This window comes from Sorghum bicolor, chromosome 1 (assembly GCF_000003195.3).
Source record: "Sorghum bicolor cultivar BTx623 chromosome 1, Sorghum_bicolor_NCBIv3, whole genome shotgun sequence".
In the NCBI taxonomy this organism is placed as follows: Eukaryota; Viridiplantae; Streptophyta; class Magnoliopsida; order Poales; family Poaceae; genus Sorghum; species Sorghum bicolor.
The window spans coordinates 70,297,405-70,325,025 of record NC_012870.2 but is presented as its reverse complement, the minus strand read 5'-3'; the positions used below and the strand labels follow the sequence as shown (position 1 = coordinate 70,325,025).

General features: G+C 43.0%; 2 protein-coding genes across 2 annotated transcripts; both read right to left on the bottom strand.

Annotated features, from left to right (window-relative positions):
- On the bottom strand, positions 6,672 to 9,916 carry LOC8084939. The gene is made up of 4 exons (XM_021453067.1): positions 9,753 to 9,916; positions 8,567 to 8,618; positions 7,954 to 8,472; positions 6,672 to 7,850 (listed from the first exon to the last, which is right to left on the bottom strand). The coding sequence occupies exons 1-4, from the start codon at positions 9,914 to 9,916 to the stop codon at positions 6,672 to 6,674; spliced, it is 1,914 nt and encodes a 637-aa protein (XP_021308742.1).
- Positions 13,150 to 16,471, bottom strand: LOC8081510 (laccase-10). Its single transcript, XM_002465440.2, has 6 exons — positions 16,228 to 16,471; positions 15,608 to 15,759; positions 14,982 to 15,232; positions 14,742 to 14,870; positions 13,696 to 14,664; positions 13,150 to 13,618 (listed from the first exon to the last, which is right to left on the bottom strand). The coding sequence occupies exons 1-6, from the start codon at positions 16,324 to 16,326 to the stop codon at positions 13,488 to 13,490; spliced, it is 1,731 nt and encodes a 576-aa protein (XP_002465485.1). The 5' UTR covers positions 16,327 to 16,471; the 3' UTR covers positions 13,150 to 13,487.

The window sequence follows — 27,621 nt, the reverse complement described above, 5'->3', positions numbered from 1 at the left end:
GGAGGGGATGGACCGAGACCTCAGACCTGGACCGTTTTCTTCAGCGCGGCAGCCTCCATGCATCGGGTGGGCTGAGTTGGACTGGCCTTCCTACGCTGCTCTGCTCAGCGCTCGCTGGAATCTGTATCCCGTTATGCATTTGCTAGCTTTATTTTTGTGCGTGGTCCAGAAAATAATTTCCAGCCAGTTTGCAGCATGATCGCTTCCAAGGTTCTCTGGTCAGATTTTTCAATCATTTGTGAATCCTGTCGTTGGTTGCTTCTTCTTTTGTACGCTAGACTTTGTTGTAGCCAAGTGTTATTGGTCCTCATCTTATTAAGATTCTATTAGATACTTGTTTCTGTCTAGATTTTATTCTTTGGTAATAGGAAGACGTACGTTTCATCTCAGAGGTAATGCACTTTTTTCTCTGTAATTTGTTTCTCTCTGGCATTTATTTCTCAGCAGTCCGTAGTTCAGGCCTTGTTTAGATCTATTGTTTTTTTAGATTGGGACAGTGTAGCATTTTTATTTGTATTTTATAATTATTGATTATATAGGTTTAAAAGATTCGTCTCGTAAATTACAGATAAATTATATAATTAGTTATTTTTTATATATATTTAATGCTCCATGTATGTACTGTAAGATTTAATGTGATAAAAAATCTTTAAAAAAATTTAGATTTTGAGTGCAACTAGAGAAGACCTTAGTCACGTGTTCTTGGAGGCAATTGGGTCGTCGCAGGAGGGAGGGCGTCATGCCGCGGAAGATGATGTAGTGGATGGTGCTTCTAAGATCAGAAGCAATCAAAGTGTTTCCCCTGAAACGTAATTCTGCCGATTTAGGACATTTCACTATTCGATCGTAATAATCTTAACACAAACATTTTCAATTATCATTGACCAATCCATTTGATTATGTACGCTATAATAGGATCTGAAACTGGTGTAACTTGCTTTTGCTTCGGATTTAGCTGGTGGTGCTATGGCGGACTCTCCAAATGTCATTTTCTTCTGAAGACATTGTTTTGGGAGGATCCATCGAGGTGCTGGCTATGTAGTACGTACATAATATCTAGCGTCGTTCGAAGATACCAAACTTTAGTATCTGATTTTTCTGATGGAGAGTCGGGGTCTTATGATCTTATTTTGCTTTAGTGCCTCACTAAATATTCTATAGAATTAAACTGTACTTTGTAATATTTTATAAGATTTTGCTCTTTGTTCTGATTTAATTATTTTCATTGCCCCCCTGCTGGAATTTGTTCACAGGCTCCGCCACCGGTGGTGAGGCCATTGTGGCGGTGTCTTCTTGGCATGGTGGGCAGCGCTTGTTTAGTTGTTAAAATTTACTGTTTCACCTTTGTAAGAATTGTCTCAAGCTCATGTCCGGTGATTACGCACACAGATTGTTTTTGTTGAAGATGTTTTCCCCCCTTTCTTCCTCCTCTTTCTTCTCCTTCTTTCTGTAATAATTGTGGTTATTATTACTTTTACTAGGTACACATCATAGCTCGGTTGAGGACGTTTGAAGCCAGCGATTAGGGTTTAATCTAAATAAATCTATCGCAAAATTTGATGATTTTTTATTAAGATTTTGTTACCTAGAATGACTTATGTGATTGCAACGTTGAGATCACCGTTACAAGTGTCGATTTCATCAGCAAACGATCAATTTGCAGTGATTACCTATAGAGGAGAGGTGTTTATGGGCACTCCCAACAAAAGACAATTTCTCCGGATCATCAATCTTTAGCGTCGATGGTTGCGAAGAGAAAAACAAGGATTGAAGGTGATGATTTTACATCCAATGTTGTGTCCGACGATATAACTATCAATATTCTTTCATTAATTCAGATGCATTTAGACTGAACATCGGATATCGTGGTCTGTCCAATGTTTTTGGGTTGATTGTTAGATTCGCCATATGCTCGGTTCATCTAAAGCATCTAGTGAATCTGGATAGAATATTGTACTTTATTTATTTTAATTTTTTTCACTTGTAATTTGGAGATGTACTATGTTGAATTTTAATCCTAAGCTCTCATTTATTTGAAAAATAAAAAGAAAAACAGGACGTCATGTACTATGTCGAACAGAGTATATTCTAACCGTATTACCGTAAGTTACCAGCGTGTACAAAGCGAGTAATTCCCAAATGGGCACAATTCTAAGATTTCGCGGGCCGACTTCATGTGAGTTTAATCAATGCTAGTGCGTACGGCTGGATTCTTTCGAGAAACCATGCAACGAAAATCGTCCTGCAAAAGACTGCATTCCAAGACCTAATAATCGCTGATTTCCCCGGAAGGGCAAGGTACCATTCCCTTGTTTCTTCAACGGTGCAAGCATTAGGGCATGCAGCGGCGCGTAATCATGCGGCTCGCCTAGCTGCTGCCTTTCTCATGGTTGATGGTTGATCCCATGGAGTACAAGAGTAGTACTTCCTCCATCTCAAATTGTAAGAGCAACTCCAACCATTATGCAAATGGACTTGACATTTACCAAAATGCATAAAACTCCAAAAAAAACCCCTCCAATCGTTATGCATTTGGACTTTGCATTTTACATAGCTATGCATTTGGAGGAGGAAACTTAGCATATATGCCAAAGGAGTCCGGCTATGCAAATAGAGATCACGGGATTCTCGGTTCCACCTTGCGGGCTTTTTTCTTCACTTCGCGCGGTTTCCCTTCACGCCGCCACCACTTCGCGCGCGCGTTTGGACGAAGCAGCGCACAATAGGACGACGCAGCGCGCGATAGGACGAATTTACGACACCTTCCTCATCAACGGCCAGGAACGCCTTCTTCATCAATGCGATCGGTACTGCGAACGGGAACGACGAAGTGCGCAGCTCACGATGGCGGGCTGTTTGGCGCGGGATCGATTGGCCGCGCGGGAAGGAGTGCCGCGAAACAAAATTTTCGGGAAAAAAAAGATGATGGACTTGGCATTTTGCATAACGGTTGGAGATCACCCGATTTTAGCCTTACCATTTTCATTTGGGGGTTTGCAATTTTCCTAAAATACATAACTTCAAATGCATAATGGTTGGAGATGCTCTAAGTCATTCCAAGAATCTTGAAGAGTCAAACTTTTCTAAATTTGACCAAATTTATATTATAAAATAATAATTATTATGGTACTAACTAAGTATCATTAGATTCTTTCTTAATTATATTTTCATAGTATCCTCACTTTACGTTACGAATATTAGTATTTTTCTCTATAATTTTAGTCAAACATGAAAATACTTTGACTTTTTCAAGATTCTTGGAATGACTTACAATTTAGGACGGAGGGAGGAGTAGATAGACATTCTGCGTTCTCGACTGACGGCTTTCCCGTCCAATCTGGGCTGAGTCAGATGGGCCTGGAAGCGGGCCCTTCTGTGTTCCCTCGTGTCCACAGAGGGCTAGCAGTAGCAGGTGATTAAATGCGCATGTCTCTTGGCGCAGCCCCACAAGTACCGTCGTTTGCTCATTTCATTCCAGTCTAATCAAACGTCTAAAACGGAAAGTCCTCGGATTAGGATTGGGTTTCAAGGAAAAGTAGGCCATAATCGCCTTGTTATCATTACTTCAATCCAAACACTCCAGGTCTAGTGTGACCTTTAGACCAACGGAGCGATTTTTTGGCGTTGTTTTAGTCCATGGTCGGATTTATCTGGGGCGGATTAACATTCGACCGCGAGATTGACGTTTCATTTTTCTTTTTGCGAAGAAGATTGACGACTTAGAATCTCCATCGTGCGCGCTGTTAACCGCGTCGTGGTCCTGGGCTGCTGGGCATTGGGCAACCGACTACTAGCTCCGATCCGTTCGAATCAGTGGGCGCCTTGACTCGCGTAGACGGACGGACCTGCGCCACGGCGGCAGATCGCTGCTCTGGAGTCTGGACGTCCCCCCCGTGCAGCCGTGTCCGCTCGTGCGTGCAGCGTGCGTGGCTCTGGCTCGGCGCATCCGATGCGCGACGCGCCTCGGGTCGTCGGCTGGGTTCTTTTCCCACTCCGCAGCCGCAGAGCTGCACGCGGCTGGGCGCCCGGTCGGTCGCCGAATCCCACGCGGCCGCGGGATTGGTCGGCCTCCGCGGCGAGGCGACGCAGGCGCCAGAGCCAAGAGTCGATGCTGGAAGTCAGCAGCGGCGTGAGGCGTCCGACAAAACGCGGGCACTCCTGACGGTTCAGCGACACCTCGGGTCCTCGCCGCGGCCGCGAGGTGCATGCGACCGTTAGACGATTGGGCCGAAATGGTGGTGCACAGCACGGAGAACGGCTCCGCAGGTGGGCTCGGCATCGGCATGGGGCCGGCCTTATCCTCGGCTCCTGTTCGCCGTTCGGTTGGTCCCGAATACGAGGATGCATATGCATATGCATTGCATTGCATGGGTCGCGTGTGCCGCCACGAGCCCACGACGGCATGGCGAGCCTACGCTGTTTTTATGGCGTTGCCCGGCGCGGCCATACCGCCCTCCCGTGCTACGCCGCCGCATTCGGCTCCCATAGTCGTAGTCGTAGCTTAGGTTCGGTTGGGAATTGGGACGGCCGCCGTTATCCGGTCATGCTCTTCGAGGACAGATATGCCGCCGAGTATGGGCATGGGCCGACCGGCTGGGGCGGCAATGGAAGCTTGCTGTACACTGTTCTTGCGATTATCTGCAAGCTAGAAGTCTGTCACTTTCATCTACAATATATACTTGACACTTTGACGGAAAGGAAAACGCAACCGTGCGAGACAGGACTGCACTGCCTGCAGGTCCACTTCTCGCGTCGAAGCGGATGAGCGGCGACAGGGAGCTTGAATAACCATGCCACTGTGCTACCAAGCGCGCTGTTCATGGATCGGAACCGGCAGCTGAAGACCTACTAGCCCACTTAAAATGCTGCCTTGGCAGCGACGCAGCCCCGGCCCGGGGGGGTTCGAGCAGTGCCACCGCACAGGGCCCTCGACGTCTAGGGGCCCCGGTCTCATATATGTAAGCCGTAGGTATAAGAGCACGTATGTAAAAGCTTTCGTTGATTTCTTTCATGCTACGACCTGCGAGTAAGACTGCAAGAGCCTGCGCGTCAAGTCTCGTATCAAGATTTAATTTCCTTTTGTTCCCAATCTTTTTTCTTTAGAAGACATGGTTTTTTTATCAGATAGGATACATGGATTTAGGTGTACTAGGCAGCAAATAATCATTTTTCTCTAGTTCTCAACTTGGTAATTTACTAGCACTTATTTTTATTATAGTGTTGAATTGAATCTAGTACGAAATTCCGTATATCTTGTACATAAATTTCTTTCATCTTAATTGAGCAGCTGAGCTCCTGCCTATTAAAAAACATACACTACTTACTAATTTCTAAATTTACAACGAACTTCACATCATCAAATGTTAGAAAAACATTTTAAGATAAGATGTACTCCAAAGTTTTGCTAGGCGCTAGGCGGAATCTAGACGGTGACCCCTAGCCTAGGGACTAGTCGAGCCTAGGCTAGCCTAGGCGACGCTAGGCGTTTTGTCAATTTATATATAAATATATAATATATACATTTATAGGCACAAATCATGAATAATTTAGATAAAAAACAGGGAAGGATCAGTAGACATACCTTAGATCCTTTGCATGATTACTGAATTTCCTGCAGCAATGCTGCAATAGAAGTGGACAGCACTTTAAGATGCAATTGGGCATCAATATAAGTGGTACAAAAATAGAAAATAGCAAGTTAGGTACTTATCTGAGGTCTGATCCTTCTCCCATCCAATCTCATCACTTCAGCAACATTAGATAGCCTTTTGAAATCACAAACATGAAGGGACAGCAGGCAGCAACAGCAACACAGAATATAAAAACTAACAGTACATTCCATCACATGATTGATGATCCTCAGTTCTCACAACACAAAACACAAGCACATAGCAGGAGTTCTAAGTTCATAAGTTAAAGATACATGGATGCAGGATGCATAAGCATAATAAAAGCTAAAACATGACATGAAGCTGTCTCACAGTTCTTCAGTAGGGTTCATCCATCACATAGTCATCCTCATCTTCATCAAACTCTTCTTCTTCGGACTGGAACTCTTCTCCTTCATAGAGCTCTCTCACCCTTGCACTTCTACGTGGCTGTAGTTGTTCTTCTGCTCCCACTGCATCTCCAAGCACAGACCAAGGTATCCCTGTACCTTCCATGAGTTCCTCATCTTCATCATCTCTAAAAACAACTGCTGCCAAATCATCTCCATTCTCTTGGAGGAAACCTTGAGCTTCAGTTGTGTCACTAGACAAGAGAACATTAGTAATTTTCTTTGACTTAATCTTTGCTCTCTTATTAAGCAGCCTGTTGTTGAATTGAATGTAGACCAACTTGCTGATGCGGTCTACAGTAAGTCTGTTTCTCCTTTTAGTATGCACTGCATCAAACCCACTCCAATTTCTTTCACAACCAGAAGAGCTTGATGTCAAAGATAGGATCCTTGTAGCCATCTTCTGTAGAGCTGGTGTTTCAGTTCCATACAGCCGCCACCATGATGCTGAAATAAACACTATTAATTAGTAGTTATAGCAGATTTTCTTGTTAGATGATCACAACAAACAGCCATGTATAATCATGAAACAACTTTTACCTGGATTATATTCAAAGTTTTCAAAAGTCCTTGCAAGTTTCTTGTCAAATGGTCCTTCTCTATTTTGAAACTTCTAGAGTTCAACATTGGCAGCTTGTTCCTGCATTTCCTCATCATGATAATAAAAAGTCTCCACACAACTGATAAAACCTACTGTTATTTTGGGGACATCAAAAATTGATGGATCAGCATAACTATAGTGTGGATTCAGCAAATAAGCTGCCAAATGCAATGGAGAATCAAGTCTTCCAGCCATCTTCTTCTCAACAATAGCAATAACATCCTTGAAACGGGACTCAACATTGCCAAACGCCTCTTTGATCTGTCTCTTTGCCTTCAATAGTTCTCCATATACGAAACCCATGGATGGCTTCACATCTCCATCAACCAAACGAAGAACTTTGAACAATGGCTCAAAAACAGCCAATGTCAACTTCACATCCTTCCAAAAATTTGGATTCAATATAGTTGCTGTAGCATTTTTTCCCTTCTTTGATTTCACATCCTTCAGTGAGTCCCACCTACTATGAACCACCATCTTTCTTAGCTGGTCCTTCTTCTCTTGTATGCTTTCCAAAGTCAGAAAGTTTGAAGCAAACCTAGTCACTCCTGGCCTTACTATCTCTCTTCCCTCAGTGAAGTATCTCATGCACTCTAGTGTTCTTGTGTGCCCATAGACAAATATGGTGAATGCCTTTGCTTGGTCAACCACCTTCTTGAATCGAGGAATGTTGCCAATTCCTTGGAGCATCAAGTTGATTGTGTGAGCTGCACAAGAGGTCCAAAAGATCTGTGGTCTCTTCTCATGCAGCAGCTTCTTTGCTCCCATGTTGTTAGAAGCATTGTCAGTCACAACTTGCACCACATCATCCTCACCAACTAACTCAATTGCTTTGTCCACTAGTTCAAATATGACTTCACTTGTGTGTGACACATCTGACATCTCTTTTGAGGAAATAAAACTGGTTCCATCAGCACAATTAGTGCACACATTCATTATGCTTCTCCTCTTATCTGACCAAGCATCGGTCATAATAGAGCACCCATTCTTCATCTTCTCGGCTTCACGTTCTTGCAGCAAACTCTTGGTTCTTGCATGTTCTTCTTCTAGCAATCTCCCTCTCAGGTCAAACATAGTTGGAGGTTCAATTCCAGGCCCAAATTGTCCAATTGCTTCACACATTTGCTTGAACTCATCGTTGTCACAAGCATTGAATGGTATTGCTGCCAGTGTTACAAAATTAGTGCAGTACTGCAGCAATAGGTAGTAGCATAGCATCCAATGAAATCTGAAATAAAAAAACAGCAAGGAAATTACCATGGTTATAGGCCCATCTTGCGATATATTTATGCACCTCATGTAATCTTTCTTTCCAAAGTTCCTTGTTCAGCTTTTGTTGAGTCAAAGATTCAGATTTGGTTGCTGTAGGATCAATAGCTCTTGTCCATTTATCCATGGGGCCTAATTTGTGAGGCTCTGAACTTCCAACACAAGTGACTTCCTCTGAGGTTCCAACCCTAGATACATGAACTTCCTCTCTAAGTTCTAGCTCACGAACAGTCTTCTCCTCCCTCTTCCTTTTTGCTTCATCTAGTGCTTTCTTACACTTTTCTTGAGCCTCCTTTAACTTATCTTTGGAGGTCTTCGTGCCCTGGCATTTCTTTGCATTCTTTCCTTCCTTAGCGATATGCTGCTTCAACCGATAAACCCCTCCATACATGACTTTGTCACAGAGTATGCACTTCACCTGGTCCTTGTTGTTTGGATTAACAAGAACCCCAAACTCCCATCCCACATCATCTAAGTTCCTTCTCAAGACATTCGCTTTGGCTGTTGCACTTTCAGAGTCAGGTTGACCCCCTGTTTCTGTCATCTGAACAATCAACAAATTACAAACATACACATGCAATCTGATTTCAGAACAAGCAGTCAAACAAATTACAAACATACACTTTCAATCAGTATGCCTGTAGGCTGTAGCAATCAGCAAATCTGAGTTTCAGTTTTAGAACATGCAATCTGATTTCATTTCAGAACAAGCAGTCAAGCAATCAGATATAATCACAGAACCAGAGCATGCATGTCAGTTCAGTTAGTTCAAGCAGGAAACAAATCAAGAAACAGAGAGCAGGAAACAAATCAAGAAACAGAGCAGATCATCCACCATCCAGTTCAAGGGAGCAGAGTAGGGGAGGACCGAGGACATACCTTTGGCTTCGGGCGTCGGCCTTGGGGGCTGGGGCTCCACGTGAGGGAGATGCCCGTCGGGGGGCGTACTGGGCGGCGGGGAGGCCCTTCGAAGCTTCGATGCGGGTAGGAAGACGAGCTGGGCGGAGACCGGGGAGGACGGAGGAGTGGAGGAGAGGACGAGGTTGGAGCGGACTGGCCGTCGGGGAGGAGTGCCGCGCCGGCAGAAGCTGCTTCCTGGCGGAGAGGAGCGTCGTGTCGCAGCGGAATAGCGTCGTGCGTGGCTTCTGTATCCCTATGCGGCCTTATCCGTCGCGCGCGCGGCAAATTTCCAGCGGCGCCAAGCTTTCCTGCGCGCGCGCTCGCCCGCCGCCGCCTAACATTTTGCCGCTCGCGCGCGCTCGCCTGCCGGCCGCCTCGCGTCGATTACGCGCCGCCTAGGGCTTCTGGGCGTCGCCGAGTCGCGTCGAGGCGCCGCCTAGGCGCTCCCGTCGACTTGAGGGGCGACTACCCCCCTAGTCCAGGCGCCGGGCCTTAGCCTAGCGATTAGTCGCGACTAGGCGCGTCCTAATCGTCGACTTTCAAAACTTTGATGTACTCCCTCCATCCTAAATTATAAGGCATTCCAAGAATCTTGGAGAGTCAAAACATCTCAAGTTTGACTAAAATTATAGAAAAAAATTACAAAGGTTTGTGGCATTAAATAGATATGATATGAAAATATAAGTAACGAAAAATATAATGATACTTAGTTAATATCATAAATGTTATTATCCTACCATATAAATTTGGTCAAACTTGAAATACTTTGACTCTCTAAGATTCTTAGAATGACTTATAATTTGGGATTGAGGAAGTATAACTTATTTGATAAGAATGATCTTTTAGTTTGCATTACACTTAAATTATGTTGTATTAAAGGGTCTACCTTTCTAGCTTTGCTCCAGGCCCCTAAATTGACAGGACCGGGCCTGCAGCGACGGCATGCATGTCCAGATTAAATCTCCAAAACCCGGTAGCTCATCATCGCTGGCGGCCCGGGCGCGACAAATGCCGCGATCAACAGGGAGCTTGATGGTGTAGTGCGACCGCTGTTCACTCGCGGTAACAGGGGGTTGGCACACGCGCATGTCGACCAGCATCAGCTCCCGTGCACAAGGAGGCCACGAGGTGGCACGTGGGGGCGATAGGGCGATGACATGGACGGACTCGTGGTGGCTGGTCCCGATCGACGGGGCCAGCTTGCCGAGCGCACGCACCCTGGCTAGGCTCTAGCTTGCGGAGAGGGACGCCGCGCCATGCCTCTGTCCTGATCACCTTATCCGTTGGATGTAGTTGGTCACTGTTCAGGCAATGAGTTTGGCCCGGACAAGCAACTGGTTTAAGCAAGTGTTAATCTTCAATGAGTGCGTGCGCGTGTGCTTGCAGGGATTAAGTTGCAACTCGCGAGGTACAGTAGCAGAGACGAGCAGGGCCTGAATTAGTCTTTGGTCCAGGTCTCCAGGACTAAATTGGGTAGCGTCTCCTTCATCTACATGGAGAGATTCTCGCAGCAGTTGATTGACCAAGCCTATGTTACGGAGCGGCCCTGAAGTACAAGTGTCATGTGATCGGCATAATGATGACCTCTTTTTTGTGTTGTGTTGTGTTTTGTGTTTTGTGTGTGTGTGTGCGCGCGCGCGCGTGACTTGATGCGTTATGGATGCTTGACTTGAAAAGACATGATCTATCGACTGAAAAGGTATTACAAATATTCACCCTGAAAATACTTTGATAAATAATAATTAGCATATACATATGTTATGCTAAAACTGTATAACTTAGATAAAATCTATAACTAAACTATACAAGATCCAATGAGTATAAATTTTTTACTACAGTTTAACCATATAATAATTAGTCACTACAGTGGGACCATACAAACTACAACTATGAATTATTTTATTTAATTATAAAAAAGTATAGATATAAAGCTACAACAAAAATTTTATACTAAAGCGTATCATATTATATGTTTAATGTGATGAGCTACTCATGTAGAGTCCAATGCAATTTGATTTTCTATTTTATGATTTTTTTTTGATTTACTATGATTTTTTAAAGATTCAGCAGAAATAAATAAAGAAAAGATAGAACCTCCTTTAAACCGCTTATAACATGGCCAGAGAGCTAAAATATATGGTTTTAAAATTTGAGTGAGGTGTTTTGTTTGATTTTGGAGATCATTAAGAAAAGAAGTGGATTTTCGGTGGACTTTTCCTCAAGACTATGCGTCACTATAATTGTAGCTGGTAATGATGCATTCATGTCGTATCACACCCACTCGCATAAACCTGAACCTTTTAAAGAAACCTGAATTCAGGCCCATTGCATCCAAGGCATTGGTCGTGGGCCTCGATAACAAGCTCAGTGGTTTCAGGGGGTTTAACAAAGCCGAGAAACAAATGGACTGTAGTCCAAAACTGTCCCCTCGATCTTGGCCCACTTCTCTTAGGCCTTGTTTAGTTACATTTTTTTTGCAAAATACATACTGTAGCATTTTCGTTTGTATTTGATAAATATTATTTAATTATAATTCATTAGGCTCAAAAGATTGGTCTCGCAAATTACAGATAAACTGTGCAATTACTCTATTTAATACTTGATGCATGTACCGCAAGATTCGATATGACGAAGAATCTGAAAAATTTTATAAATTTTTTTTAGAACTAAAATAGTCCTTAGGACAAATAGGTCAATTTCTGTCTTGTCCTTAGTTTCAAAGTATCATATACGCGCCCATGCGGATGCGTGTGCGTATATAGATCGCACGCGCATACGTATGTGTTTACGTGCATACATACACACACAAGCATTTTTTTTGAGAGAATGGAGGGGCTTTCGCCCCCTGCAGGGATTTATTAAAGAAATGATTCACAACTTACAAAAATAGAAGAAAAGAGGGTCGAGTTAAGAGACGAAGAAAGAGGTGAAAAAAATCAGAGCTAGAGAGCTATCTATTGAAAGTTTTGACACCATTGATCAAACAACTGGCTTAGGCTTGTCTTGACACGATGAGGGACCCTCAACAGTTCCATGGAGAAGGTTGTTTTGCATTTTTGAGTTGACATTAATCTGTTGTTAAAGATTGCTTCATTTTTTGCTTTCCAAATCGTCCAACTCATCAAAATGATTGCTATCATGAAGAACTGAGATTGTAGTTGAGTTCTCAGAGCCTGGATGTTCTGAGTCATGTCCCCATCTTGAATTGTTTGTAAACTCAAAGTTCCCCAGCATTGTTGTGCAAAGGGACATTCCCAGAATAAGTGATGTACAGGGGGATGTACAGAAAGCACAATTAAACGAGTCCAGTTGCATTTTCCTTCTTTTTAGAATGTTATTTGTGCTTAGTCTGTCTTTCATCAGCAGCCAGAAGAAAACTATGTGCTTTGGCTAGCAGTATGATTTCCATAACCATTTGAGAGCATGTTGGGCTGGTTGATGCCCCATCAATAATTCGTATGTTGTTCCAACTCTGTAATTGGAGCTTTGTGCTGAGTATGTCCGCACGTCTTTTTCAAGCTCGTTCCTGTTGCATGTTTCCATCTGTTGCTGTATCTCCTGGGCTTGCTGAAATGCTATTTGTGATAGCGGCAGGTATTCGAAGAAGAAATCAAGCCAACAAGTATATTAACAAAAATATGTTGTAGCGCATGTTTGTTTAATGCCCTAATGGTATGCCACCTGAAGGCCCCAAAATCTCCCATTAAGTCATAATATATATTTTTATGCTCGCATCTCCATGAGTTACACACTAAAGCATGGTCAGAGCAAGCTCTCCAAACACATATTAGAACGCCAATAGGCTATAAATCTATTAGAAGATAACCATCTACGCTTAGTAAAAATATCCATAGTTGAGATCTTCATTGTATGATGCCGTGCCTAGCCTATCGCTCTTCTAGAGAGGATGGCCTATAAGCGTGCCTATTAGGTGGCCCTAAAAAAGTTGCAAATGAGGTTTACGTTTTTCTTCTTCTTTTTTAAGATAAAGCATGTCGTTTCAACTCAACCAAATTAATAGAGCATATGATTGCACTTGGACATACTGCCATATAAATTTAGGAATGCAAATCAGGGTACAATGGTTGTAATTGTTTCTTTGTTGTTTACAAAAATACCAGCTCTCTCGTCAGCTCTCCAATTTCACCTAACAAGATTGTTTTCATAATTAAAGAACCAAATGGATAGATCTTAATTCTTAAGTTTTTATTGAGGCTCCACCTAATTGAGTCTTGTTAGTCATCTAACTACATGAATTCTACTTTCGCAACCAACTCTTTCCACTTGTCTAACTTGTCAACGACTAGTGTGCCATGCGGAATATCTCACTTCAACTTGTATTCATTTCCAAACCATCATATATTATTATTGAGTTACTTCGAATTACAACAAAGGATTTCGAACTACTCCAGATGACGAATCTATGTGAAAGTAAAACAATGACTTCCTGTCACAAAACACAACCTTTTAAACCTTTAGAATAGAAGAATGGAGAAGAAAAATAACGCAGAGAAAATTCACAAGCCTCTTTAACCGTTGTGTACGCTATGTACGACGACAACTTATATATCTTCACTGATAAGTGTGTGTATGCAAATCATATGAACGAAACGAATCACAATCTTTGATTCTTGGTCTATGTCAATGCATGATCGATCTTCAACACTTGGGAAGATCGGGCGGTGGCGGCATCAGCTTCTGCTCAGGCAACGGGCCGTCGTTGACAACCCATGCCATCTTCAACCCCCAGCTTGTGTGAACCTCCAAGTGGCAATGCATGAACCAAACACCTGCAACAGCATTTTTTTCAACAAACACGTAAGAATTGGGTGCAATTTTAGCTACTAGCTCAGCTCGCTACACGCACCGGGATTATCCGCGAAGAACCTGATGGCGACCCAACCACCGGACGGCACGCCGACGGTGTTCCTCTGCACCGGGTCGTCTAGATTGAACTTGGCTGGGTCCTTTGACGAGTCGTAGTTGCCGAAGCCTTGGCCGACGACGAAGAAGTCGAAGCCGTGGAGGTGCAGCGGGTGGCTCTCGGCGCCCAGGACGCTGGTGCCCTGCAGCACCACCTCCACGCTGGTATTGTACTCCAGCACCACCACCTTGGTCCCGCTGGAGACGTTGGTGTTGTTGGGCGTCGTGCCCGTGTAGTTGAACGGCTCCAGCGGCGCGACGGGGAAGTCGGCCGTGTACACGCCGGCGATGTTGTCGTAGTGCGCCTGCAGGAGCGCGGTGGTGGGCATGGTGAAGGACACGTTGTTCATGGACGCCGTGAACTTGGTCCGGTTGGTGGGGCCCTGGCACGTCTGGTTGGCAGGGCAAGGGTTGGTGCCGAGCCCCACGGCGAAGAAGAAGGAGCGGTCCACGGCGCGGGGCACGGTGGCGGGGAACTCCGGTGTGGCCAGGCTCCGGAGCCTGGCGCTGTAGTTGGCCGCGAAGGCCGTGTCGTTGAGCGCGGGGAGCGAGGGCCGGAAGAGCGGGAGGCTCTTGATGTGCCCCGCCGCCGCCGCCGGCGCGTACTCGAGCACGGCGGCGACGGTGGTGTTGTCGAAGGTGCCCGGCTGGCCCGTGCCGTAGGGGCGCGCCAGCATGAGGTGCGTGGCCGCGGCGCACCCGGCGTCGGGCTCGGCGCGCAGGAGCACGTTGGTGGTCTGGCCCGGCGTGATGAGGACGATGTCCGTGTGGAACGGCTTCACGTAGGAGGCGTCCACGTCGACGACGGTGAGCGTGTGGTTGGCGATGGAGAAGAAGAGCTCGTCGTTGAGCGCGGCGTTGATGAGCCGGAGCAGGTACCACTTGCCGGGGAGCACCTTCAGCTTGAACGTGTCTAGGGAAGCAACACATGAGTCGCGTCGTCAGTCGCTTTTCAATGGGCCTGACTAGCTGAATGAGCCGAGTCTTTACCTTTGCTGGAGCAGTTGTACAAGGGGCCTGGAAGCCCGTTGATGGTGAAGGCGTCAGACACATTTGGGCCTGCTCCAGTCTGAAGCGCCTGGGCGATAATTGCCTCGGGATCCGCGTTGAACCACTCTCCTGCGGCACCCAGAGCAGCATATCAACTATCAAGGCTACAGTGTAGTATATATGTGCACCCAGATCGAGGACTAGAGCAGAGCAGTGGCACGGCCACAGTGCCACACGAACCGAAGATGATGGGGACCTCCTTGTAGGGTTTAACCGGGAGGAACGGGTAGGGGACGCCGCGCTTGGGGAGGATGACGATGGGCCCGTAGAGCGTGGCGCGCAACCAGGAGACGTGCGCGTGCCAGAACAGGGTGCCGCGCTGCCCCGTGATGGTGAAGTTGTACACGAAGCTCTGCCCCGTCTGGATGGGGCACTGCGTCACGTACGCCGGCCCGTCCGACCACCCCGTCCGCAGCTGCCGAACGCCGTGCCTGTTAAATTAATTGTTCGTTCGCATACATACATGCATGTATGCAGCAGTTTGTGTTATCGCGCACCCAGATCAGAGAATGCAAACAAAATGAAGATCAGTATCAGCGTGCACATCAGCTGAAACTAGCCACTTGGTTCTTTGCTAACTGAAAGGACGATCGATGGCGCGAGCTAGCTGCTGATCGCATCCGGGAAACAAAAAGATGATAGATATGCTTAGCTTGTTAGTTGCTGACACACCAACCAGGATCGAGACAGAGGTACGAAACGATGATTTCTCCATTGAAACATATGGTAGCTTGCGACATATGATCGTTGGTACAAAGAGTTTCCAAGTACATGAAAAATCTAGGAGAGAAATGAAGGAAATTTACCAGTGGATGGTAACGTTGTCCTTGACATTGTTCACCACCTTGACGACGACGCGATCGCCCTCCCTGGTGACTATCTTGGGCCCCGGGAACTTGCCGTTTACCGTCGGGATGGCGCGGGTGGTGCACAGCCGCGTCACCTTCTGCATCGTCACCTGCCACACATGATCGAAACAGCAGAGATAGTATAGACCCCCGTCAATAATTCACGTTTGTCAAAAACTTCATATAGATGGAAGCTAAACCATTGCATTGATAACAAGCATATGCCAATATGAACGAATTAACAGCGCTATGCATATGCATATTTTTTTTTCGCGACTGTACCGAATTTAAGCAGAAGCAGAGTTTAACTATACAAAGCTTGGACTCTAATTGGTGATTACTGATCCAAACACCCCCAAAGCTCACAAGGTTGTCATTACAAAAGAACTACTTAGCGATCGTAACAAGGAACAAGCATGGCGGCAAACACCAAAGGCAGGACCTGAACTAATTAAGTGGCTATAGAGCGTCGTACTCCGAGCTAGTGAGGTCCAGCGCCATGGCCACCGGATCCATATCGACAGAGAATAGCGCCTACATGCATATGCATATGCATATGCTTGATGAAATGCACTTACATTGAAGGTGTAGTATCTGGTTGCGCCGTGCGACGACTGCGGCAATGCTAGCAACGTACCAAAGAACAGGAGGAATGCAAGAGATGATGGCGCCGCCATATCTCTTCGCAGTTTCAGTGCCAGAGATCGGCTATATATATATATGTATAAATTGGTGAACCGATCGATGGAAGAAGACGGTAGCTATATATATATGGCTGCAGCTAGCTAGCTACAGCACGGCCGGCCAGAGCTGATACAGTGTGGGAGCAAGGAAGGGATATATAGCGAGGACAGTACTGACGGTGGTTGCAATGCATTTTATTAGGTGACGACATGATATTTTCCTTTTTTCCTATGACAAGAAAAATGTGGGAGGAGAATTAGGTGAGGATGATGATCGTGGGAGATCGAAAGGTGATGACACGAGACGGCAAAAAAGGGCGAAGCTTAGCGCCAGCCGGCAGCGGCTTTTGCTGGTCATGTACAGAGAGTTGGGTGGGTCGGCCTGGCTTTTAGAGTGCAGGCAAAGGAATCGCCCTTTTTTTGACGTATATGGCGCTGCATGTATTTTCTCCAGCGTCAGCGCGTGTTATTACTGCTGAATTTTTGAACCGTTCGATCCGACGTGCACCTCGTCAGGATTCAGGACTCCGAGTCATGATGACTGAACTGACTGATATGATGGAACCATTTATCTCGAGCGTATTACAGACTGAAACTCGCACTGTGTTGTTAACTTGTGTGTTCTTCTCAAGGATCGACCGCAAACCTTCGCGTCATTTGTTGAGATTTCCTTGTCGCGTCAGATCGAACGCTACCTGGCTAACATTTGGCTAGGAGCCTAGGATTGGTGCTCTCAGCGGTTAATTTCAACAGTTTGTTTCCTGTGTCTGATCGACGGACGAAGTAGAGAGATTAGAACACTGCATCTCACAGGGGCCGGCCGGGCCATATCATCTCAAGGCAGACATTATCTGAACAGGCATGCATCACACGGTGCAAGATTAAGATCATCCTCAACCATGAGATTGTCTTCATGGCGGCTCTCCTGAGTCCTGACCTGAGAGAAGTACCGCCTGCCTGTCCAATCTCCTAAACCTAAGCTAGTCTTGGTGCAACAGGAGTGCTGAATTCCATGTCTGAACAACCCAGACATCATGTTGATGCACCGGTTGGACCAACCTAAGTCGGCGTAGCGCCTGCCTTTGACCAATAAACGACACGGTGTGGCTGTTTGTGCTGCCCACCAAGAGCTTAGCTGAAACGTTAGGCTGCATCCATCTGCAGATCACACTTCACAGTACAGCACCTTGCCACCTTCACATCCTTGCAAGGTGTGCAACATGGCCATCTACGTGGTACGAATGGATCCGGACGCATGCAATGCAATCCAGGCACAAGTAGTGCGTACACATAAATGCATCAAGGCGATTGCTTCATCTGGCAATCCGAAGCAGATATGTTAGTACAGGAACGGGACTGCAAAGCAGACTGCAGTTAGAATGTCACTGCGAATGTACAGCTGATAGTCGACACTGGTCACCGCTGTGCATGAAGTTACTGCAATCTGAAGCTAGAAAAAAACACAGTTTGCATACTCCAGTTCACTCAAAAAAAAAAAAACACAGTTTGCATACACTGCTACAGTGCTACTGTTATGTCAGTGTAGTTCCTCGCGCCCACAATTTCCATTGCAGGGTTAGCAAGCAAAGCGCCATTGTGTTAGCTAGAGTGTGGTTTCGGGGCATGTTCTTTTGCAAGCTCCTGTTCCTGTCTGGATTCCCTCGCCATGGCTTCGATCTTTGTTGTCTTGGACATCAAGGAAACAACTTTAAGTAAAACTACACTAATCTCCTCTCATTGTACAACCGGGAACACACGCGCACGCACAACGGCACAAGAAAGAGGGTTTATGGTTGATGACAGGCGACAGGACATGTATCTGATGATCTGATCTGGCTTTTAGGTTGCTGCCGGGAAAGTGACGCGGCATCCTACTACTCACACCGTCAGACGATCGACCGAGACGAACGTTATTAGCATAAGATTTTAGTTCGTTTATGAGTACTAACTAGTCATTCAAATGGTACTCCAAAACGAACTAAAATCTTATGCTAATAACGTTCATTTAATTATATCATATAGTCATAATCATCTGTTACCTCCTAAGAGGTAATGGATGAAATATATATTTATTTAGTTTTAAATTTTCTAAAATAAGATATATCAGGAACTTTTAGATATAAAGATATTATTTTAGATCTAATTAATGCATACATGATCTATTGGATGTGGTAAATTCTTTTATTTTTTTTATAACTTTAGATATAATGATACTTTGGTATAAACAACTTTTTTATGCAAATAACACTTGCCTCACGATCTTTTTTTAGGCACATGTGAAATTTATGTACGCGCCAATGAGCACGTCCCATTATAACAATAATAAATAAATAAATAAACATGTCCAGCGTCCATTTACATGCTTTTTTTATTAGAAGGCCCTCTCAGTTATGTAACATAATTTTAATTAAGTTAGCATGACATACACGCTCGATTATGTATGTGTCAGCATATAACATGTTTTAGATCACCAAAGTTCATGGCTCAATTAATATGTTAGTTGTTGATATTTTTCATGTATGTAATGTATTTTTAATTGAGTATGTAATATGATAGGTTCAAATTTAGGTAACATTATTTACCATAATTTAATTTGAATTCAAATTCAAATACAGGTATTGATGCAATCGTACACTAGTACACATAACCGCTACACAGGCGGTTCCCAACTCTTTTCCACAGGCGGATTGGCGAACCTCCTGCGCTGGATGCCTGTGGAAATAATTTTTTTCCAAAGGCGGGTAACCTGGAACCGCCTGTAGAAATCCATTTCTACAGGCGGTTCAGTTATGCCACCCGCCTGGAGCATTAACATCAGCGGTTCAGTTATATGAACTGCCTGTACTGACCCAATTACACAGGTGATTTTTAATTTTCATTGTACAATTTTACAACACAGGCGCACGATAAATAAAACCACTTATGGAAAGTTTTTGCCACCGTCGGCTTAGAGCATCTGTGTACTAGTGGTAAACACTAGTTAAACTATTTAAAAAAATACATAAAATTAAAACCTGAACACGCATAAAAAACTAGGAAAGTAAGAATGCATACACATAGGAAAAAAGGAAGGGAAGCCCGCTCTTGCTTCCGTGTCTCCGGGATGAGGAGATTTGACATGTTTTCTTTGTTTTCTCTAGATTAATTAATTAATTAATTCAAAGATTTCTTGGCTCAAATTTATTTGAGATATTGCCTCATATCAAGTAAAGAGAGAACCGTAGTATTACATAAATCTTATAGGAGACATAAGGTCTTACACGTTTGTAATTTTCACCCACAACTAAATGGAGCAGTTGATCATCAATTGGCTACCACTAGACCTGAGCATTTTGCGGGTTAGGCTAAAAAAAAACAGGTTATTTTGGGCTGACAAAATCCTACCCATGACCACCCACTAGGCAAGCCGGGGGCAGACTAGGGCGGGGCCTGGGCCTAGGCGGATCACCCGTGCGTTTTACACTATACAATAGCTAAAATAATATTTTGGATCGGGTAAAATGTTTCGTGAGCAGCAAGATCTGTCTCTAGGCCCTGTCAAAAAAGGTCGTGGGTGGGCCAAAACCCATTGGGCTCGAGTTGGGCTGCGTGTCAGGCTCAATTTGCTCAAGTATAGTTGTCACCGTCACCATATGTGCCTTTCTCCATCTCAGGTGTGATTGTGTGAACCAACCTATCTCATAAACAACACATAGTGCATAAGTTTAGTTCACTAGGTTGTATCAGTTATCCAAAACGAAACATAGGACTTTCAACTAGGGTTTACCAGCACTAAAACATACAACTGGGTTTAATTTGCTTAAGGACTTTATCGGAAAAAATAACTTTCTTAAGGACCAACCTTTAATTGGTCTTCATGATGAATTTAATATAAGCTTCAATTCAACAAGGGGTAAGATCACTGCGAGTGTTGGATCTCAAGTGATATAGCTCGTGGAGTAGTTAAGAACTATCCTTCGGAACATAAGTTTCAGTAAGCCCCACATAGAGCACATGTTGCGTATGGAAGCGGTAGGCTAAGTACTTGTAGTGACTTGACAATCATTGGGATGTAGCATGGGGTAGCTCAAGTAGTACTTCAAATCATTGGCGTACCATTCATGGTTTAGAAAGCTACATTAAGGAAAGGTCGGAACCTTGAGGCAACCCTTACTCCAGCATGGGTATGAGGTCCGTCCTTGGTCTCCATGTGGGTATAATTGTACACCTTATAGAGTTTTTTAATGCTTGAAGTCCTCAAACAGATTATTTTGGTTGTTCTCTCTTCTATTTTTAGAGTGGTGAGAGTTTGATGAACTTGTGTATGAGGAGAAATGATATTCACTTGTTACATGTATTACGTTAAATACTTATGAATTTGTGAAGTTAGATTAATAATTCAAGAGCATGTCATTTTCCTAACATACACCATACTTTTTGTGAATTCACAAATTCCTATAAATTTCCTTTGCATCCACCAAATATTTATATTAGAATAAGTTCTCTGAGTACCATCCTACTTACGTTACTGCCATTAAGCTTTTTCAGGTTCTTCGGACTTGGTGAGCACCCAAGCCAAGCTTAGGTGAAGCCAAATTTCTAGCAGGTGATGGGATGGGTGTCCCACCAAAGGTGCATTTACTCTGATGATTAGTGACTATGCGTAAACAGTGAAACTACTAGAACGGTGGGATAAAAGACACAGCTTATCTGTCAAATCTGTTAGCCATTTAACAGTGTTGGCATAGTCAATTTGAGCTTCATCTTTTATCTGTATCTTATAACCTTTAATTTATCTCATGTAGTTCCGGGCTGCAAAAGGGCTGAGGCTTTTGACGATTTTGGACATCGACCAATGCCTCATTCTGTAGTGTTGTAAATGTGATGTGAAGTTGTTCAATCAATTTGGATGTATGATCATAACCTATATAAATCTTGATTATTGGTTCATGGAGTGAATCTCTACAACTTGATCCTATGGGTACAACTCACGCGAGTGGAGGATGCAAGTCCGTGGACCTCTATATGACCCCAGAGTTAGCACCCCGCCGAATGACCTGAGGTGCTAGCTTGGTGGGCCAGGATAGAACCCTCGTGGCGCCGCTTCATTGGCATCCTAATTAATAAGTATATAAATCATCTTTTTTCAGTTGGGACTTGGGACTGTCTAAGCCTTGAAGATAGACTTATTCGTTTGGCTGATAAGCCTTGGCAGAAAGTGTTGTTGACTGATTTATTAAGAGAGAAAAATACTGCTAGATGGCTGACAGCTAATAAGCTTAAGCGAACAAGGTGGACCGGCCTTGTCGATTTCTTTGATCAATAAGTAATTCGCGCAGACGCAAGGAAAGTCGTTCAATCTAAGAGAACCCAAGAAAGCACTGTAGTATTTTTGTTTTATTTGGCAATTAATGTCCAATCATGGACTAATTAAGCTCAAAAAAATTATCTCACAAATTATTCTCTAGCTGTGTTTTTAGTTTCATAAATTATCTAGATTTAGTACTCTATACATGTGTCCAAACATTTGATGTGATAAGAGTGAAAGTTTACGACGACGACGGGGCCTTAGGAATATCCTCGTAGAGTTCATGCACTAGCCCTAGGAATATCCTCATGGAGGTAAAAAGTTCATGCACTAGCTTCCACTGTACAACCAAACGTGTGTTGCAAGAGGCCGCTCCAAAGTCCAAAGTAGTGTATTATTCTCTTTTTCATCTCTGCAAATGCAGCACTATCGAAGCAAGCTTAATAGTAATTGTAGAGGAGCTCTACAACATCTTTTCCCCGTAGAATTTAGGTCCTGTTTAATACAAATGATAATTATTAGCTGCTAATAATTAGTTCTTTGGATCTAAATAGGTCTAGCTAATTGTTAGTTTTTTCTTGAGGAAAAAAACTAACAATTAGCTAGACCTATTTAGATCCAAAAAAAACTAACAACTAGCTAATTGTTAAGTTGATGACGAAACTAACAACTATTTCACTAGCTGAATACAACTAGCTAATATAATAGCGCAGCTAATATTAGTTGTGATATATTAACTACCAGCTAATGGATCCAAACAGGGTCTTACTTTGGTCTTACCTTTAATGTCTCATCAGAGCATGTTAATTAATTTGCTTCAAATAGTGCTCACATTACTTCTACAAATGCCTCCGAAATGTAGGCCAGTCGATCATATGAGCGTACTGTATGTGACAATGCAAGATAGGTCAGTTAAATATTGAGATTGAGAAGATCGTCGTGTTGCTGTCGACAAGTACATCACTTACTGAAGAATAATTAAGCAAAATACAAGTATTCCTACGGAGCTAAAGACCTAAATCTAGGTGGATATATAGGTTCACAAGAAACTCATATTAAGCTCAATTGGCTAAAGTATAGTGTTGCATGCCGGGATCGGAGGCCGAACCAAATGATATAGCTTGGATAGTCAGTAGAGGTGGTTGTCTCCCTTTTTGCCAATATACCAAAACTTATGTTTGACACTCTCTCTATATGTGCCTCGTCATTTATTTATCAATTTCAATAACTGAACACGTCCTCAACAGAAAGTGATTGCAGTTTCCGTCATATATCGGTTGAAGCAACCTGAGTTAGGCTTCCACCCAAAAACCTAAAATTTTTTAAGATTTCCTGTCACATTAAATATTTGGATACATGAACGAAGCATATAAATGAAAACAAAAACTAATTACACAGTTTGTCTATAATTTGCTAGACAAATCTTTTAAACCTAGTTAGTCCATGATTGAATAATGTTTGTTAAATATAAATGAAAATGCTAAAATCAAAATTTTTCAAGGCCTTAGTGCTCGGAAATCGAAGAGGTTTCTGACCAAAGCTGTCCTCCTCCCTAAAATAAAAAGTGGGTTCCTTAAAAAAAAAAAAAGTGGGCCAAACGCTCGCACGGCTCAAAAATGTGCTCTGCAAGTACATTGATGCAGCGCTTTTTTGAGGTGGGACGTCAAAACCACAGGAAGACAAGAAATAGTGGTATTGCTTCGTAGGATTCGCCGTTCACTGGAATGTCTCGAAGTAGCTAGTAAAATACACGGTGACGTGGGATCTGATAGCACCTGGTGAAACCTTGCTGACTACACTTTGGAACAAAGGGAAATGTTATTTGTGCACCAGTGGCGCTGATTCCTGAATCCTGAACACGGGATTAATTGGTCCATGAATTAGTTTTCCAGGGAACATCAGTATCTATTTAGGCAAAAAAAAAAAAAAACGGGGAACATCAGTATCTACTATATTGGCTATGTTAAAGCCTGGCAAGCCGGACTAAACCTAGCCCACGTTGGCCCAACCGCAACTTAATGCACACCAAGGCCCAGACGGACAGAGGCTCGATCTGTTTAGCACAAAGCCAGGCACAACTTGGGTCGGGCTTTTGTGGGTTTCGGGCTTTTCAGAACGGCGGCCTGCCTCTTTGCCCCGCGCTGAGAAGTGCTCACCCACCGGCCAACGCTGTTGCGCAGAGTTGAAACAAGGGGAGAAAAAAAAAAAAAGCTCAGCTATCTGCCTCAATTTTTCCTAACCGGAATCACATGGGACGGCGCACAATGCAATGCATGACACGAGATCGCGTGCAATAATGTGTTCAACGTTCTTTCGTGTAGGCATCATCTTTCTTTAAGCCAACGGAACGCAGTGCGTTCCATCGTCACAAAGATCTGCAGTCACAAACAAGCTTCCACAGGCCATTGCTCCACCGTTAAACTTTTCACAATTTATTAGTCCTCCGTCCAGCACGAGGGAGCGCGTGATCCACGAGAAGCATGGACCCGAATCCGCTATACTCCCGCTGGATTTCTACACCAAGTGGAAAGCAAAATATCTAAAATAAGAAAAAGGAAAATTAGGAAAACCAAATATTAAAAACATCAAAATTTTGGAAGTTCGATCTCATGATAAATTAGGAAGGAAAAAATAAATAAAGAGTCCCCATAAATAAATATAATAACAGTATAAATGCCTAAATTCCAACTTGAAAATTGCAAAATAGTTGTAGTTTGATTTCTATGTGTTCAAAAGAACAACTAAATAAAGTCTTTATTACTATAAGAAATGTTTTAAAGACGTCATATTTTTCACTCTCTAGGTTTTAAAACTATCATATTATAATATTAATACGCGGTGAAAAAAGAGAACAATCCATGACAGTGATCCTTGAGATCTAGTAGATTGTAACGGTCTCGATGCATCTATATAAAGTAGAAAAAATAAATAAAGAATTATGCACCGCGTAGCTAGGCGCGTACGCAAAGCGATTTTCAAATAAGCCGAGAATCACATGGGCCAGCGTGCGATGTTTACATCCCTTCTCTAACCGGAATCACATGGGCCAGCGTGCGATGTTTACATCCCTTCTCTAACCGGAATCACATGGGCCGGCGCGCGATGCATGTCGTGGACTTCGCGCCTTGTTTTTTTCTTTAAACAAACGAAACGCAAAGCTAGTTGGAACAAAAAGGTTTTTCTCAAGAAGGGAAACTTGTCTTTTTTCGAATTTAGTTTTATGACCTCAAAACAAATTTATTTAGCTCTATGGTTTTGAGCAGCTAACAGTGTTAAGTCAGAGGAGGGATAGTTTTATCCCTGACAGCAAAAAATAAAAAACAAAGTCTTATTTGTTAAAATAGTCTTCTTACCCCTAACTTAACACCGTCAGCTTCCCAAAACTGATAGAAGGCCATAAAGTCAAATAAATTTTGTTTTGAAGGCTATAGAGCTAAATAAATTTTGTTTTGAGGTCATGGAGCCAAATTTGAAAAAACAAGAGGACCATATAGCTAAATCAAGTTTTTTTCCAGGACCATACACCTAATTCTCTCTAAAATAAATATCTAAATTTGAGTTAAACTAAAACTCGTGAGACCGAATGCATGGTTAGGATCCACCTGACAGGTGAGCTAAGCACACACATTCTATCATTTCTTGTGGGGTCAAAATTGAGCTCAAATGAGAGTTTGGCCTTGTTTAGTTCGCAAAAATTTTCAAGATTCTCCGTCACATCGAATCTTTGGTCGTATGCATGGAGCTTTAAATATAGATGAAAATAAAAACTAATTGTACAGTTTACCTGTAATTTGTGAGATGAATCTTTTGAGCCTAGTTACTCCATAATTGGACAATGTTTGTCAAATAAAAACGAAAGTGCTACAGTAGCCAAAAACCCAAAATTTTGCCAACTAAACAAGGCCTTTATTAGAAAGTTGTCCATAGCACTCGACATGGGAATGTGAAGCCTGCACAATCGTATGCATATACATGCATGGATCCCACAACGATCCTCTGCTCTGGACGCGGTGCATTCACTGTGATACACATGTGGCCCTGAAGACGGGTCCATAATAAGATATGGCTGCAGCAGTTCAACGCGTCGTTGGGCGCCAATTTGATCCAAATAGCTTGATCTCAGGATGACCCTACGAAAGATCACGGTCTTGTTATAAAAATACAGTAGACATGACCGAAAAGCAAATTTGTTTACGCCACCTTATCGAAACCCTGAAGAGATGTGACCCAAAGAATGATTTTAGCGCCAACATTTTTGGAGTTTATGATGAACAGCTAGCTTTGGTGTTCGGATTTTCCTTTAGCCAGGAGCTGGCTCGACGTTATTTGCATACTTAATTTCAGTCGTTTCAACATCTTTCAATGCAAAGAGGGGATATTATACATTTTATACATTAATCATTTATAAAGATCATTCCATATCCAATCAGGAGTGGTCTAGACGACCCTTTCAATCTCACTCAGTCCATCAAATTCATGTACACTAGCACAAGCTTGACAGCTTGTTCTCTAGCCTGTTGCTCGCAGGCCAGGCCTGTAGCAGTTGCGTTCCATCGTCACGAATATCTGCAACGACAAACAAGCTTCCACAGGCGGTTACTCTACCGTTTTAGAGTTTTCGAAATTTGTTAGGCCTTGTTTAGTTCCAAATTTTTTTACAAAATAGACACTGTAGCACTTTCGATTGTATTTGATAAATATTGTCAAATTATGGACTAACTAGGTTCAAAAGATTCGTCTCGTAAATTATAGACAAACTGTGCAATTAGTTATTATTTTTATCTATATTTAATACATCATACATACGCCAAAAAATTTGATGTGACGAGGAATTTGAATTTTTTTTTGGAAACTAAACAAGACCTTAGTCCCCCGTCCAACACGAGGGAGCGCGTGAACCGCGAGATCAATAATTTGTCGTGCACGTTGCTAGGGTATTTGTCTAGTATATCACAGAGACCAAGAGCCCTCCTACCTCCACTAGAAAAGTCTCACTAGTAACTCTCACATATTGCATCATTATCGACCCAATTATGCCATTGTTGGGAACTCGATTGAGCTTAAAAACTCTCTGGATGTAGAGTTTCAAAGCTCGAAGTAGGATAAACCCTCTCATGTCTTGAGTGTTAACCATCAAAGTCTCACACATAGACCACTAATCACTAGTTGTGGTTACAAACCCATGCCAATAAGAGTGAACTTTCTGTTATAGAGACGTAAATTCCTGTGAAAATTAGTATTTATAGTTTCTTAAAAAAGTATTTAAAGATTTTTTCTATGAAATGGGGAAAGTTTCCTTTAGATATCGAGGCATCTCAATGAACCACAGAAAGCCCAGTAATAAGGATTGGAAAGCGGTAGAAGACCATTAAAAAAGCTTAGTTGGAAAGATAAACTTTTTGTCTTATGGTGGTTTCTTAGTCCTCTTAGTTTCTGTATTAAGTAGTCTTGCTATGTATATGATGTCTTTCTTTGAAGTGCTGAAAGGTATTCTAAATAAGTTAGACTTCTATATATCAAGATTTTTTTAGCAAGATATAATAATCATAAGAAAAAGTTATTGAGTGGAAAATTAGGGTCTTTTTTGTTCACCGAAAGAACAAGGTGGTCTAGATATTTTAAATCTAGAAGTATATAAGGTGTGCCTACTAAGCGAATGGTTGTACAAGTTAATGAATGGAGATGGGGTATTTTTTTTTAAATGAAGATTGGTTTTTTTTTAACCCCTACTATGATTTATTAAAACAAAACTAGTTCAAAGAAAGAATTACAAAAGCTCAGGGCTAGGGGAGAAGGAGGTTCACAAGACAAAAAAGCTAAAGAAGAAAAGCAGGAGCTCAAGAAAGGAGGGAAAGCTATGCTAAGTTCTGCAACCATTCTTGAATATGTGGGATTTCTTTGCTCACCAAAGGAGTAAAGAGAACTCAACTTGAACATAAGCTTACATTACTAAAGATCTGGTTGTTCCTACATTTTCATATGGTCCAGCACAAAAATGATGA

What these genes read in the sequence shown, in the direction of transcription:
- LOC8081510 (XM_002465440.2), bottom strand. Translation starts at nt 16,326, where the DNA reads ATGGCGGCGCCATCATCTCTTGCATTCCTCCTGTTCTTTGGTACGTTG. An exon ending in CCAGATACTACACCTTCAAT is followed by an intron (nt 15,760 to 16,227) that starts GTAAGTGCATTT and finishes CATGTGTGGCAG; the next exon opens with GTGACGATGCAGAAGGTGAC. An exon ending in GTTCTTCGCGGATAATCCCG is followed by an intron (nt 13,619 to 13,695) that starts GTGCGTGTAGCG and finishes ATGCTGTTGCAG; the next exon opens with GTGTTTGGTTCATGCATTGC.
- LOC8084939 (XM_021453067.1), bottom strand. Translation starts at nt 9,916, where the DNA reads ATGCGCGTGTGCCAACCCCCTGTTACCGCGAGTGAACAGCGGTCGCAC. An exon ending in CTGATTGCTACAGCCTACAG is followed by an intron (nt 8,473 to 8,566) that starts GCATACTGATTG and finishes TTGATTGTTCAG; the next exon opens with ATGACAGAAACAGGGGGTCA. An exon ending in GGAAAGAAAGATTACATGAG is followed by an intron (nt 7,851 to 7,953) that starts GTGCATAAATAT and finishes CTATTGCTGCAG; the next exon opens with TACTGCACTAATTTTGTAAC.